General features: G+C 38.0%; 2 protein-coding genes across 5 annotated transcripts in view; one reads left to right on the forward strand and one right to left on the reverse strand.

Moving 5' to 3' along the window:
* The window catches only part of nwd2 (NACHT and WD repeat domain containing 2), an 86,305-nt gene extending 80,718 nt beyond the window's left edge, over positions 1–5,587 (forward strand). For all 3 annotated transcript variants that reach the window (XM_089128522.1, XM_039669869.2, XM_039669870.2), the window contains one exon: positions 648–5,587. In XM_089128522.1, coding sequence (XP_088984648.1) covers positions 648–4,553 — 3,906 coding nt within the window. In that variant the 3' untranslated portion in view covers positions 4,554–5,587. The remainder of the gene's footprint in view (positions 1–647) is intronic.
* A 737-nt stretch (positions 5,588–6,324) lies between these two features.
* On the reverse strand, positions 6,325–10,443 carry LOC148998407 (uncharacterized). 2 transcript variants are annotated; one of them, XM_089128530.1, is made up of 8 exons: positions 10,239–10,443; positions 10,053–10,112; positions 9,330–9,420; positions 8,808–8,969; positions 8,033–8,184; positions 7,703–7,862; positions 7,470–7,578; positions 6,326–6,866 (listed from the first exon to the last, which is right to left on the reverse strand). In XM_089128530.1, exons 5-8 carry the CDS (start codon positions 8,114–8,116, stop codon positions 6,758–6,760), a joined length of 462 nt encoding a protein of 153 aa, XP_088984656.1. In that variant the 5' UTR covers positions 8,117–8,184; positions 8,808–8,969; positions 9,330–9,420; positions 10,053–10,112; positions 10,239–10,443; the 3' UTR covers positions 6,326–6,757. The 2 variants fall into 2 exon arrangements, with proteins under 2 accessions (XP_088984655.1, XP_088984656.1); XM_089128529.1 differs by having other exon boundaries at positions 6,325–6,866; positions 9,330–10,112.
* Between the last annotated feature and the right edge of the window lie 3,986 nt (positions 10,444–14,429).

Below are 14,429 nucleotides of genomic sequence, written 5' to 3' on the forward strand. Positions count from 1 at the left end.
TGAAAATGAGGGCTTTGGAAAAGCGTATTATCATTAATTGTCAGCCTCTCCAGACCGAGATAAATAATATTTCATGTTTCCCTGAATCACAGCTGGGGGCACCCTTTAACCACATCCAAGAAAGAGGTTTTGTGTTAAGGATGAGGGAACAATTCAAACTGATTTAGAAAATCATTGGCACAAGAAATCCAGTGCTGACTCTATTGCTGTTGAGCACATTCGATTATTTGCTATCCAGTCATTCATCTTGTGTTTCCTTCCTCACAATCTGAGTTGTTAAGGTTAGTGTACAGTGGATCTATTAAATAATAGATGGACTTGTGTCACTCGAGTTTTGTTTGCTAAAGTCATACTTAAAGGTCACAGCAGTTCCTGGATTTTTAACTAGCAGTTCCTGAATATTTTTTTTTTTACAAGAACAGGACATAGGATCCTGTTAAACATTAAATAATAATGTATACAGTAGTTGTATTTTATGTAGATCATATGTAATTTCAAATGGCCACGCTAATATAATCAGATTTTCCTAATTATATATATCCTAGAGGTAATTGTAAATATTATAAGACTTAACATACAGGAGAATATTCAGTAACTGTACATGTATGCTGTATTTCTGAGCTTCTGTTTCATTTTCATTTGTTTAGGCCTATTCGTGGCTACAGAAAGAGATGGGGCCAGAAACAGACCCAGTGGTCATTGTCAGATTCATCGGCTCCACCGACTTCTCTGGTGACCTCCGCACCCTGCTACAAAGCATCTGTGAGCAGATTGCCATCAACTATAGGTGCCTGATCCATTTCTTGCCAAACAAGATCCAGGAGATGAGGGAACTGCTAGTGAATTTGCTCGGGGAGTCATCATTCCACCGACCTCTTGTCATCATTCTGGATGCCTTGGAGCAGTTGTCAGATGTTGACGAGGCCCGAAAGCTGTGGTGGCTGCCCGTCCACCTACCACGTACAGTCCGAATTGTAGTGTCCACCCTGCCCAACAAGCATGGAATACTGCAGAAACTACGTTGCATGATACATGACGAGGATGGTTATGTTGAACTGATGCAAAGAGATCGCAAAGCTTGCAGTCAGACACTTAAACAGCAGCTTCTGAGTGTCAAAAGGAAGGTGACCTCTGGCCAACAGATATATGTGAATGAGGCAATGGCTAAATGTACACTGCCCATGTTTGTCAATCTCATCTACCGAGAGGTAGTTCACTGGCGGTCGCACAAGGATGTGGATGACAAATCTTTGTGTTCCACAGTGCACGAAAGTATTGAGCAGCTTTTCTACTCTATCGAAAACAAGCTTGGCTCACGCTTTGTCTTTCGGGCACTGGGCTACATCACGATGGCACGGGCAGGCCTGACTGAGTTGGAGCTAGAGGATATTTTATCTTTGGACAACAGTGTCCTTGGGGACATCATGGTGAGCTCTAATCTTAAAAGCCCGCTGCGTATTTCTTACGATTTCATAGCCCGGCTAAAGGAGGAACTTGAAGGTTATTTAGTGGAGCGTCAAGTCCGCAATGTAACACTAATGGTGTGGGCAAATCGCCATCTGCATCTCATAGCACAGAAGCTATACCTTAGTAATGAAGAAGATGTGCATCAAATGCATAGCCTTTTGGCTGAATACTTCCTTGGGGCTTGGGCAGGTGGTAGAAAGAAGATATTCCACTGCGACAATAATCATTTAGCTTCACTGAATATCTCCCAGCATCGAAACCCTCATCAACAGCAGAGCCTTCATGGCCATGACAAAGCTTCTGCCGACAAGCACTCTTATGACAGACAGACACCCGAACAACCCTGGGTGTTCCAGTGCAACTTGCTGGAGCCGGACATCTTCTTTGTCAACCATCGAAAGATGACAGAGCTCACATACCACCTGACAAGGAGTGGCCGCACAGATGATCTCATGTATGGTGTCATCATGAACTTTAGCTGGCTCTACACTATGATAAAGATAGGGCAGTTTGACAAGGCCCTGTCAGACATCGACCTAGCGTACAGCTACACACAAGAAAAGGAGCTAAAGTTTCTTGCAACTACTCTTCGCAGTATAAAGCTCAAAGTGACAAAGAATCCTGCGTCACTGTCTGCAGAGCTACAGCAAAGGCTCCTTCCGGTAGTCACATCCCTTCCCAAGCTCAGACACCTACTTCTTGAGTGTGATAAGGACGGTCCTAAATACTGCTCCATTGTGCCACTGCATTCTTCCATGGATGTCACCTACAGTCCTGAGAGATTACCACTCTCTTCTAGCTACATGCAAATTGTGGAGATTCTACCAACATTAGCTCCAAACATAGTCATCGTGGCCCTCGAGGATGGATCCGTCAGCACATGGGATGTTGAGAGTAGACAGCTGCTAAGACAGATAGACACAGCAAGGTCAGTTGTTCTTGGCATCAGGTTAACCACAGATGAGAAGTATCTGGTAGTGGCCACTACAAAAAATACACTGCTCATTTACGACAACCACAAGTCCTGTTTGTTGTCTGAGGTCGAGATAAAAGGATCCAAGCAGTGTGGCATCACCGGTGGGCTGGCGTTCATCAATGGATTCACCTTGTCCAGCCACCATGCCTTAGCTTGGTTGGAGGCAAGCAAAGACGTCAATGTGATTGATTTGCTCTATGGCTGGCCTTTGTATCAGTTTCATTGCTGGTATGAGGTAACCTGTGTCCAGTGTTCCCCAGATGGAATGTATGCTTTCTGCGGACAGTATCTCAACACGACCACCATATTCCACCTTGGGAGTGGGGACAAGCTTGCCACAATGACTTCTGAATTCTCTGGTGGGTTTGTTAAGTCAATCCTGATTCTTGACACAATCAATCAAATGGTGATGATTGACAATGAGGGCAGTCTCTCCGTGTGGAACACCAAAGATGTCACAAATCCCAAGCTAATGGAGGATTATGACTGCAGAGGAGATGAGAGTGAGGTGGTGGGCATAGAGCTCTCAGAGGATCAGCGATCCATCCTCATCTGCAAAGCAAGTAGCATTGAGGTGCTGGACACCAAGATTTGGAAAATGGCAGAGAAGTTCAAGGCCAAGCGAAGTGAAAAGTTTGTGGCGGCTGTTCTCTCCAAGAATAACCAAAGTATAATAGCCTCCATGGAGAACACATCATCCATATTTGTGTGGAGGAGAGACAGTGGGCAGTGCATGGCCAGCTTGATAGAGATATCCGGAGCCATTGTAAAGCTGATCAAATCAACACACCATAACTTGCTGCTGTCTGTGGCCAGCAGTGGCGTTCTTTCTGTGTGGGACATAGACATTATAACAGCCATGTCGAACATTGATAAAACCGGAAAACCTATCCAAAACCTGCAGCTCTCTGGCCGAGAGGATTTTGTCTACACCACAGATGGGTCAGAGGTCATACACAAGTGGAACTACAGCACGGGTTTCATTGAGATGGTGTTCAAGCATGAAGGACTCGTTGACAACTGCGTCCTGACGACGTCAGGTGACCTAATGGTGACATCTGATGATAAAAGTAGTCAGTACATCTGGCATACGACCACAGGTGAGAATATATTCCGTATCAACGGCCAGAGAATCTCACAGCTTCTCATCACGCACAATGATCAGTTTGTTGTGTCCCTCTGCGAGCAGAACGCCTCTCGTGTTTGGAGACTCGCCACTGGTCACAAGGTATGCAACATTCTGGTAACACTCCAGCAAGCCCTCATTACCACAGCAAACACGTTCCTTGTGGGCGCCAACAAGAATAAGATGTTAGCTGTTAGCTTGTGGTCAGGTAGTGTTTCCAAAAAGTTTATCTGTGACGATGGGATCACAATTGTTAATTTCAAATTAATCCCTGACAGTCCAGATTTTGTCGTCTTCATCACCTCCAGCGAAACGGTTTTCATCTGGAGTGTCGCTGATGAGTCTGTTTGTAGGCGGGTGCAGCTGCCCAGCAACTTCTTAAAGAACCTGGAAGATTTCCAAATATCACCAAATGGAAAGTTGGGCATTGTGTCGAAAGGTGATGAGAACATCAATGTTCTAGACCTGCACAGTGGTAAACTGCGTCTGGTCCATGCTGCTGGCATAATATGGCGGCAAAAGCTCTCACGGGACGGACGCTACCTAGTGTACATCTGTTTCCGGAATTGCGATGAAGATGATGATGCAGGTGTGGTTTCAAGTCTGATTGTCATGAGATTGGCAGACGGTAAGAGCATTGGGACCTGTTCCCTTTACAAAACACCAACCTATCTGTGCCTATCACAGCGAGCTCTTAACATCATTGTGGGATTCGAGGATGGCAGTATTGGCACCTACACAGTTGTAGACCGTGTGGATGCCGCTCTAAAAATCAAAATCGCCACCTCAAACAGTCGGCAAATCGTTAACAATGCCTCACAGAAAGTACGACCCAAGTGTAGCACCAATGCCTTCAAGACCATTGCTGACTGTGTGTGGAGAGAATCCACTGAGGTTTTCTCTCGGGACAGTCCTATCAATGTGTCTGACAGTGGGGAGCCAGAGACCACAACACCCACAAAGAAAACTGAACTGCTGCAATGAGAGCCTCTGCAGGACATTCTGGGCATGAAGGAACTAGGCCAGGTTTGGATAGGTGATTATTGTTTACAGCCACTTTGATTCAGCTGCACAGATCAGTATCTGGGAAACACACAGCAGCTGGCCAATATCTATTAAACTGCACTTAAGCTGCAATCAGTCACCTTGATTTCTCTTATTTATCATCAACTTACTGTCTTGAAGAATTCAATACCATTTCAATATCAATATCAACACATTTGAAACCGATGCCATTCATTGCAAAAGTCCAGTCGGCTTTATGATATGTTCTTCCTTCTCATGTGTATGCCAATGTGGCCATATAGTTCAGATTTTGTATGAGTTTAGTCAAATCAAGCCATAATGTCACTTTATACAGAAGCATAGAGAAATGTAATACATTTGTAGCCATATAAGTGTTGCTGCCTTTTCCCCCTTCTTGTTTGAAAATGTTCATCAATGAACATTTTTTTTAAACTGTTTATTAATGTCCTCTGGTACTGTACTTAAATGGAAACTTGTGTACATATGTGTACATATGTATTTTGGCTGCTGCAGTTTGTGCAACTACTTAAAAATGCTACGTTGTGCTAAATGCAATCAAAGTGAGTGCCTGGATTTTAACTTTTTTTTTTTCTTTTACAGAAACTGACAAAGAGAAAATTGCAGGGAATTTCTAAACAAAAATACCTTGATACAAATATTCATCATTACGATTGTTACGTACAATAAACGAGTAACAATGTTATGTGAAACATTCAGCATACAACGAATACGAATTTGAAATTACAGCATCCAAATGAGGATCATTGGAAATTATATTTCAGTATAGTACATGTATGGTCTGGAGTCATTATGAGCTTCTAAGTAAATTCAATATGCGTTCTCTAGACATACTCTGACCGGAGTGGCATGAAAGTCCATATGTGGCAATTGCTCTAAATGACAGACAGTATTCAATCATATTTAATTATTTATCAATGCCAATAATTACTGTCACTCTACCTTGCTGATGATATATATATATATATATATATATATATGAAGAGTTCAGATGCAAAAGCCTCTAAATGCCATTTGAAATTTTCTTCTTTAATGATGATTTCTATCAAACTTGTATATTTAAGTTCAGTAATTTCACTTAAATGACAATTAATAGGTAATCTTCATTGCCATTTAAGTGAAATCACTGAACTTAAATATACAAGCTTGATAAAAATGATCATTCTAGAAGAAAATTTCAAATGGCACTTAGAGGCTTTTGCATCTGAACTCTTCATATATATACACATCACACACACGCAAGACTGACAAAGTCTAATATTAAAGGGGAAAAGGATATATATATATGTTCTTTGAACCGGCAAACTGATATTGAGAAGGTCATCGCCTGACTCGACAAAATCCAAGATAATAACACTTTTAATGCTATTACTTTTAAAGAAAGTGTATCTTATTGCATCAAAAGATGGTACACAGCAAATTTGAAAGTGTTAAATTAACACACACGGTGTTAAAATTAACACTTTTTCGGAGTTTATATAGGTCCACACTAAATAGAGTTAAACTTACACTTTAAATAGTGTTACATTTTTTACACTTGCTTAGTGTAAAAAAAAACACTGTTAGTGTTCACTGTTAACACCATTAGTGCCCCCCCCCCCTCATTTACACTAAGTTAGTGTTGAAATAACACTAGGTGTGTCAATATCTTAACACCAAGAGATTTATTTCAGCACTGATATAGTTTTCATACAAACCCTGATTAAGGTAATTGTGTAATCAGTATTTGACTAAAAAAAATGTCTATGTGCATTCAGTTAAATCAGTCAACACACTGTATCAGTTTGAAATTTTATTTAACAGATGCAGCAATTACACCAGCACAAACAACATACGCCATCAACATTCACTATTATCTACCCAAAACACTGCAGATCAAAAGGCCAGTTTAACTTCAAGCTGTTGGCTTTTTACAAGTTCAACCAACTCACAGTCTCTGTACTTTAAATGCATGATAATGTTCTGAATAATGTTCTGTGAAAAGTTTGTCGACAATAAAATACAGACTCTCGGAGACTCACTGTGGCCTGTATGAAGGTGAAGAAGTTGACCAGGGCTTCCTCTTAAGACAAGTTGAAGACATAGTGAACAAAGTTCAAAGGCACTTAAGGAGCTGGTTCCAGAACAAGGGGTAAGGCACTTGTCTACAGCGACGTAAAAGTGGTCAATCCTGCCCTTGATCCTTCCTGATCCCAGAAGAAATGCCTGGTGGTCCTCCCTCCCACTGAGAAGGCCTTCAATACTGGTGCAAGGCTGAAAAAATAAATAAAAATAGATTAAACATACAGGGAAAAAACATATTACAAGTTAAATGATTAATGCATTAAACTTTGTGCTGGTAACTTGCTCAAATTCAAATGAACAAAAAACAACAACAAAAAAAAAAAACTAAACTATGACACAATTTGTGCCTGACAAAACCAGTTGGTATCATGCTTTGTGTATTACAAATAGAAGTAAAAGATAACCATTAAAAGGAATCCCCACCTCCCACCACCACCAGAAAAACAAACAAAAACATTTGCTGAAAATTCTGTCATTACACACACACACTCAGGTTTTTCCAAACCTGTATTAATTTGTATTGCTGAACAAAAAGAAAAATGTTTTGAAGAATGTAAACAGGCTGCTTTCTTCAAAATATCTTCCTTTGTGCTTAGCAGTACAAAGAAATATATACAGGTTTGGAACAACCTGAGGGTGAAACTTTTGGGTGAACTATCTTGTCAGGTCAGAGACAAAATGTGCAGAGGGTTCAGTCCAAAGGACCTGAAAGAAAACCACTGCATTTTAGGGGTTTAAAACCCAAATCTTAATTGAAATGTTCAAGACTTACAACGGTATTGTAAGTCTTACCTTATGGAAATGCACAAGTCTGTCAATAGCCTCTGTTGGAAGGTCTTCTTCCTCAGAGGAGGCAGGAGATGCAACAGCAGCATAACAGATGACATGTCACTGTCCCAATCTGAATAAGTAGATGTTAAGGGATTGGTGGGCAATTTAAGAAAAGAAAAAAAGAAAGACTTAGTGCTCACAACAAGAAACCAGAGCAAATATGAAATTATGAATTCTTCACAAATCATACCAACCGTTTTCAGATTCTTGTCCACCTGCTGCATTGAGAAGACGTCGCATTTCTGCTGTTGAAGTAAGAGACTTGGCTTCGTTGATGATATTTTGCTTGAATGCCGTCTCCCACCTCTTAGGAAACATGATGGATGTTTCAGCATTGAACAGCATAGCAAAGTCCTGGTTAATCAAATGACAAAGCATATTACAGGATTGCTAAAATGTTAAAATTTTAGTTGTCTGGTATTATTCAAGCACTTCCTCACCAACAGATTTTTTTTTTTCCAGTGAAGACTAAAATGGTGAAAGAATAAGGACAAGTTAACCATAAGAAAAAAAAAAATGCGTACCCGTTCAGAATTTTCGGCGTCTGTGCTAAGTGTTGCTGACCAGATTGCTGTTTGATTTTGCACTGCTCTCTCGGTCGTCTTCATGGTCAGTTGACGAGAGTGAAAGAGTATCAGTGCATGTGCTGGGGTTGAGGATCTTGTGGGTGAAAACTCTTGACAGGGAAAAGCAAAACAGAATTTTAATGTTTTCTCTAAAGGTATTCAATCAAAAAGGCTTCGTCAAAATGTTATTTACTTCTGAAGCATGAATTTAGCCTAATGATTCAGAAAGCTTTCGGATTTCAAAAATGTATTTAATTTTTGTTCTGAAGATGAAAAAATGTTTCAGAGGTTTGGAATGATATGAGGGTGAGTAATTAATGACATTAATTTTGGGTGAACCAACCCTTTAAAAATAAAAATAAGGATACATCCTTGTAAATTCTTATTCTGCTATATGTAGATCCAGTTGACACTTAACCACCAGATCCTTTTGTCCACCTTTTCATCACTGGATTTCAAACTTCAATTCCCCATTTCAGATATTAATTAACCCAAACAAATCTGTAACAATATTCAATAAACTGATAAGCACTTAATTGTATATAGCTAATGTTGTAGCCTGGACTATTTTAGACAATGTTTGCATTATTAGCACGTCATTGCCATCTCATGATGAATCTCTTTTTTTATTAGTGTCTGCTAAAGGTAAATGTGTTTCTGACTCAATTACATTTGTCCCCGGGATTACATCGGAGTCCTTAAAAGTATGTCTCAAGTGTTACTATAGACTTACCATCAGACAAACCAGCAGTAATATTTTCTTCAGAACATCTTACAGTTAGGCATAAATATGGACTGACTTCGATCAGTTCATGGAGGATGTCCTCTTCCACATTGGTGTCGGTGTCAAAGACTTGAAGAGCTGCTTTTGTTGCCAAACCAAATTTGCTTTCAACTATAACATGACAAAAAATATATATATATACACAGGTTTCATTAGTTAACACGGACTAAGAAATAATAATTTTACAGCATTTGTTAATAATCAATTTTTGAAAACATAAAAAATCAAAAGTTGTACTATGAACTAAAATTAACAAAACAAGCAGTTCTACTTTTATTAACTAATCCTAAAGTTAGTTAGCACATTTATGCTAACAAGGAGACCTTATTGTAACATGTTAACATGCACAAGTCATATAGCAATATTGTATAAGTCTTAAGTCATATAGCAATATTGTATAAGTCTTAAGTCATATAGCTTATTGTTTATGACTCAAGTAAATTTCTAAGTAGCACAAGCTTCTTCACTTACCTTCATTTAGAAAATCTTGAAACGTACGATCGGGGAGCAATTTCACAAATTTACACCTTGCCTGATACTGAACTAACCAGCATGATGAAAGCTGTTGGTCAAGAAAAATGCAGATTATGAAGTTAATAATATAAAAGAAGTCCATACGAGCTGCTGTTGTAAGAAGATCCATTTGTTAACCCACAAAGTGAAGTTGCAGCAAATATGTATACTTTCATGTAATGTAACATTGACAGCAGATGAAGCGCGCGTCAAAAGCGCGCGTCAAAAACGCGTGTCAAATGAGCAAACAGTTCATATACAGTACACCGGCAGAAAGTTAGGCAAAACGCTTATAGTTATCTGATAGCTTATCTCCGTTGCCTTTTAACTTGTAGATCAGAGTAAACGCTATAACGTATACTCGAAAATACCAGACAACCGAAGCGGCGCGTTCAAGGTTCACGTAAAAAAAATAAAAATAAACAATAGATTCGCACCGTTACTGCAGCATACTTTAACAGTCAGAGATTATTTGTGGGACAAGTCTACTGAAATATTGGACATAAAAATGCATTCACAATGCCTTATTTTGGCTAAGCAAAAAACGAGCCCCAAGGGGTTATTTGCAGTGTTATTTGCAGTGAACGTTAAACAAAATCAAAGAAAGTATGCCGTTATGTATCCCAGATTCTAAAACATAAGGTTAAAACTACTAACTACCATAAACTACGCAAGTCTTACCTCAAATTGCCAGCGAACTAACAAAACGTCCTCGAGGTCGGATCGGTGGTCTCTCGTGTTCTAAAAGGAAATCATGTTAGCACTCAGGAAATGCTGAGAAATGTACTAATATTATTCTAAATGGTAATAAATGTAAACTAAACATGAAAATTAGTTAAAAAATCAAGTAGTTAAAACATATTATACCTGTTTCAATATTCCTCTCCTCGTGGTCGTCCGCCATTAATCAAAAAGGAAGTAAGTGCAAGAACCGGAAATCGGATCAACTCATCACCAGTGTCAATTATGTCAACTCGCTGTAATTACGCTGACTCCGACCACTGAGTTACTCTGCAAGTGTTGATGCCATTCAAATTAACACCAGAATCAACACTTTTTAACTCTGATAATTTAACACTGTAAAAACAACTCTAAACTACACTGGATATTTTGCTGTGTACAACTGTACCAAGCTACAAATGGCAAGTTTTGATTTGAGGACTAAACCACTATTGAAGAGTCATGTGTAGCATCTCACCAAGTAGTATCTACGCCTTAACAGTTGGGTCATCTTATACAAAGGTGTATTTTGTTAGTGTTAGCTTATGTTCTTTGTGAGGTAAAGGTTGAATGTGTGCTTGAAAAAAAAAATACTTTGTACTTTCATGTTATAGGTGACTTAGAGATATTTATGAATCTATTTATAAATGGTGTTTGCCAAGGCAGTGTTTGGTGGTTGCACTTTATTTTAAACGGGTTGTTCACAGAGGTTTACTTTCAATAGGCGTCACGAATGCTAACTATACTGTTTTTGCCTTCAGTTCTCTGGCATGTCGCAAAGAAAGTAATTTCAACAAAACGATCAGTCATGCCCCATTCAAACTCTTCTCTCCATAACTCAAGGGCTATTCCGTCAAATTGTATGTTTACCTCTGGAAATACTGACACATACACAATACTGGCCCATTCACAACCCACAACCTGTAGCAGTATTCAGGTGTGATTAGCCTATCCTGCTTAAGTGTTTATAATCTATAGATATCATACGATATTTGCCAAAGTTTTATTTATTTTTTTATTTCATCATTATTATTTGTTTTCAGAATGTTAAATGGTGTTGTGACCTACTTGTTACTTTTATGGACTTCTCTGGCTTTGTTGTGTTTGCTAGCATAACTATGAAAAAGAACATGCATTATCTTTGCTAAGATATTGACAAAGTCCATCTCTATTATATTGGAATGCCAGTTTTAGAGTATATCTGAATGTGTCGATATGAGAGCAGTTGAACAGTATATTATATGTTATGTAACTTGAATGACTTTTAACTACATACATGTTTGCAAAACATAGTTCACATACTGATATTGAATGTCTTTATTGTATTATTTGTATTGTCAAGATTGAAGATCCCTGTTTAGAGATATATATTTTCATAAATGTTGTACTTACATTTTGTTACAAAGTAGAAGAAAATAGAAAAAAATGTGTCTGAAAGCAATATGACTTAGTGTGTATGCATTGTTTGTATGGAACATTTTAATGTAATAAAATGGTTTTCTTTCTGCCTATAAAATCTTGTTACTTGGGTTGGGTATATTTGTCTTATTTTGGATTATACCTATTGTATTGCAGCTAACACTAATCTTTGTTTACGGAACTGTATTCTCATCTTATAGCGTCAGATAGTGAAACCTTTGAAATTTCGTCTAAATCCAATGCACATGGCTCCCTTTAGCGTCAATATAACTCGCACAGAGCTTTGTTCGGTTATGGTGTGTTCAGTTCTGGGGTAGGTTTAGGGTTACACCACTAGGAGGCGCCTTCTGGCCCATATATATCTGCGTCTCATATGCCATGTGCGTTGGATGTAGACGAAATGACAAAAGTATCAGCCTTTGGATAAGAACGGGCTGCGCGCTGATTCCTCATAAGTCATATTGTTTATATGAGGAAGGCTTTGTTAAAAAGATTCCCTACATGGCACAATCAGAAGCTGAGACGTTGAATGATTTGGCTGATAATAGTACTACTCCCCTGTGCAATGGGCAAACAAATGTGTTAAACATTTTCCAACAGTGGGCAGGTGCTTTACCTATTTCAATATTTTAATTACAACACCTGGATTCTCTCGCACACGTGTGCATCAGTGCAGGCTCCAACACACAAACACCACCATAAACAAATTCTAGCTCAGGGCAGGAATGCTGGTGTGTGGTCTCTATGGAAACTGAACCCTCAGCGGCATCTGCCCCCTGTTGTGATGACTATGGAACTGGCATATCAACATTGTGTATGAGGGAAAAACAAATGCATTTTTTTTTTTTTTTTTAACATAAGCTCATCACAGCATAGACATTCTTAGTCATCTCTCCCCAGGAAGTTACTGTGCTCGTGTGCTGTAAATGAACAATTGTCACCAAACAGTCAATATTGGTACAACTAAATATAGCCTACCAAGTTTATTCCTGTTTCTGCTTTCATTTCCTGGTCTGACTACTTTTGCAATTAAGCCCTTATATGCAAATTTACTTTTAAAGTAGGCTATAGTTGTAAATAAGGCAGATACTTTTAACACACCACCATAAGCAAGATTTTTGAAAGAAATATTTTATTCTCTCTGAGACTGCATTTATTTGATTAAAAATCTATTTTAATAAATGTAATTAATTCCTGAATTTTGAACACCCACTTATTCAGTCTTCATTGTCGCACGATCCTTCAGAAATCATTCTAATATTCTGATTTGGTCCTTTAGAAACATTTCTTATTGATATTAAAACAGCTGTACTGCTTTATTTTTGTGGGAACATGATTATTTGATGAATACAAAGAGAACAGCATTTGTTTGAAAGATATTTTTTTCTGTATTAACAAGTCTGTACTGTCACTTTTAATCAATTTAATACATCCTTGCATACAAGTGTTCATTTATTATTTAAAATATATTATTGGCCCAGAACACAACCCGCTTTGATAATATCTTGTATTTTAAAAAGCTATAGACTGCATGATGTTGATAGAAACAAAAAATAATAATTATAGACAGAAAAATCCAGAAAAGCCTTTGAAGGTATCTTGAATTCTTTATGAATGACTGCTAAAATATGACCTGATGGTTATGTAAATATTGACCGTTTGACAATTTGGGGGGAAATTTTCAGAAAACAACAATAATATTAAATTTACCATGGTCATAAAAAGATCTGAACTCTTTTATTAATCAGGATGTCTTGGTAACTTTTCCAAAAGAGGGTTACATTGACATTTTACATTTAAAAATTTGTTCTTAATTATAAATATTGGCTTGACTACATTACTGTATATGATTCAAAACTCCTTACAAAATCTATTATCACGATAAGAACATTTGAACAGAGAGGTTGGAAAAGGTGTGGAGCATTTACTTATGGTGTCCACCCAAGCACTTTCATGTTGTATTACTATAAAATTACTACAGCTCTTTGGATCTCATTGTATCCTGCAGCTGTGACTGCAGAATGAAATATGAAAGATAATGACATTCTGAAACAAACAAGCAACAAAAAAGTGCATCATGTAACTCGATCTCCTAAGTAACCAAATGGAAAAATTCAGTCCAGTGGAGACAGAGAAAATAAACACACCCATGTAAGAGAGTGACAATATGTGTCCTGTTGTTGTCATCCTCATATGCGCTATATGGTCACATGGATGTTACTTTGCATGAAAATCAAACTTGTGTTTTGTTGTATTATTTACAATAGAAACAGTAGTGCTATGTTCAAATAAAATGGATTAATTATTTCAAACAAAAGTAAAAATAAATAAATAAATAAATAAATAAAAATCCCACAAATGTAAAAACAATATGTGGTCCTCACATGATCTCTAACAGCTTTGGCAAGTTGGTTCTACCATATAATGAGGACTTTCTGTTGACTATTTTGTTTAATATTCAGATGACAAGTATGATTTAGCTGATTTATGGGCAACTCAAACAGTCAGGGCTAGCCTATTTGAAATATCCTCACAAGTCAATGTTTGCTATGTATCACTATATTTGTGAAGGCATTTTCAAACTGTTGGCCCTCAGAATATAGTCAAACCGGTACTCTCTCTCTCAGGTTTTGTCAGATTTAGTCTCTAGTCACTTAGCCTATGTACAATTTGTCCCCAAAATATGGTCATGTACACACACACACACACACTAAAACACATGTAGACAAAGAAACAGCGAGGATGTTTTGACTTGATATAATAAAAAATTAACTTGTGACTCATTTACAGTACTAGCCTACATGAAGCTTTCATTGTCAGTTACACAATATGTCACCTTCAGCTGCCATTCAAAGGCGAAAAATATATTTTATAACAAACTTTTAGACTAGTCGATCAGATTATTGCTTAACCCATGGC

The sequence above is a fragment of the Pimephales promelas genome, chromosome 1 (assembly GCF_988280905.1).
Source record: "Pimephales promelas chromosome 1, fPimPro1.hap1.1, whole genome shotgun sequence".
NCBI classification, from domain to species: domain Eukaryota; kingdom Metazoa; phylum Chordata; class Actinopteri; order Cypriniformes; family Leuciscidae; genus Pimephales; species Pimephales promelas.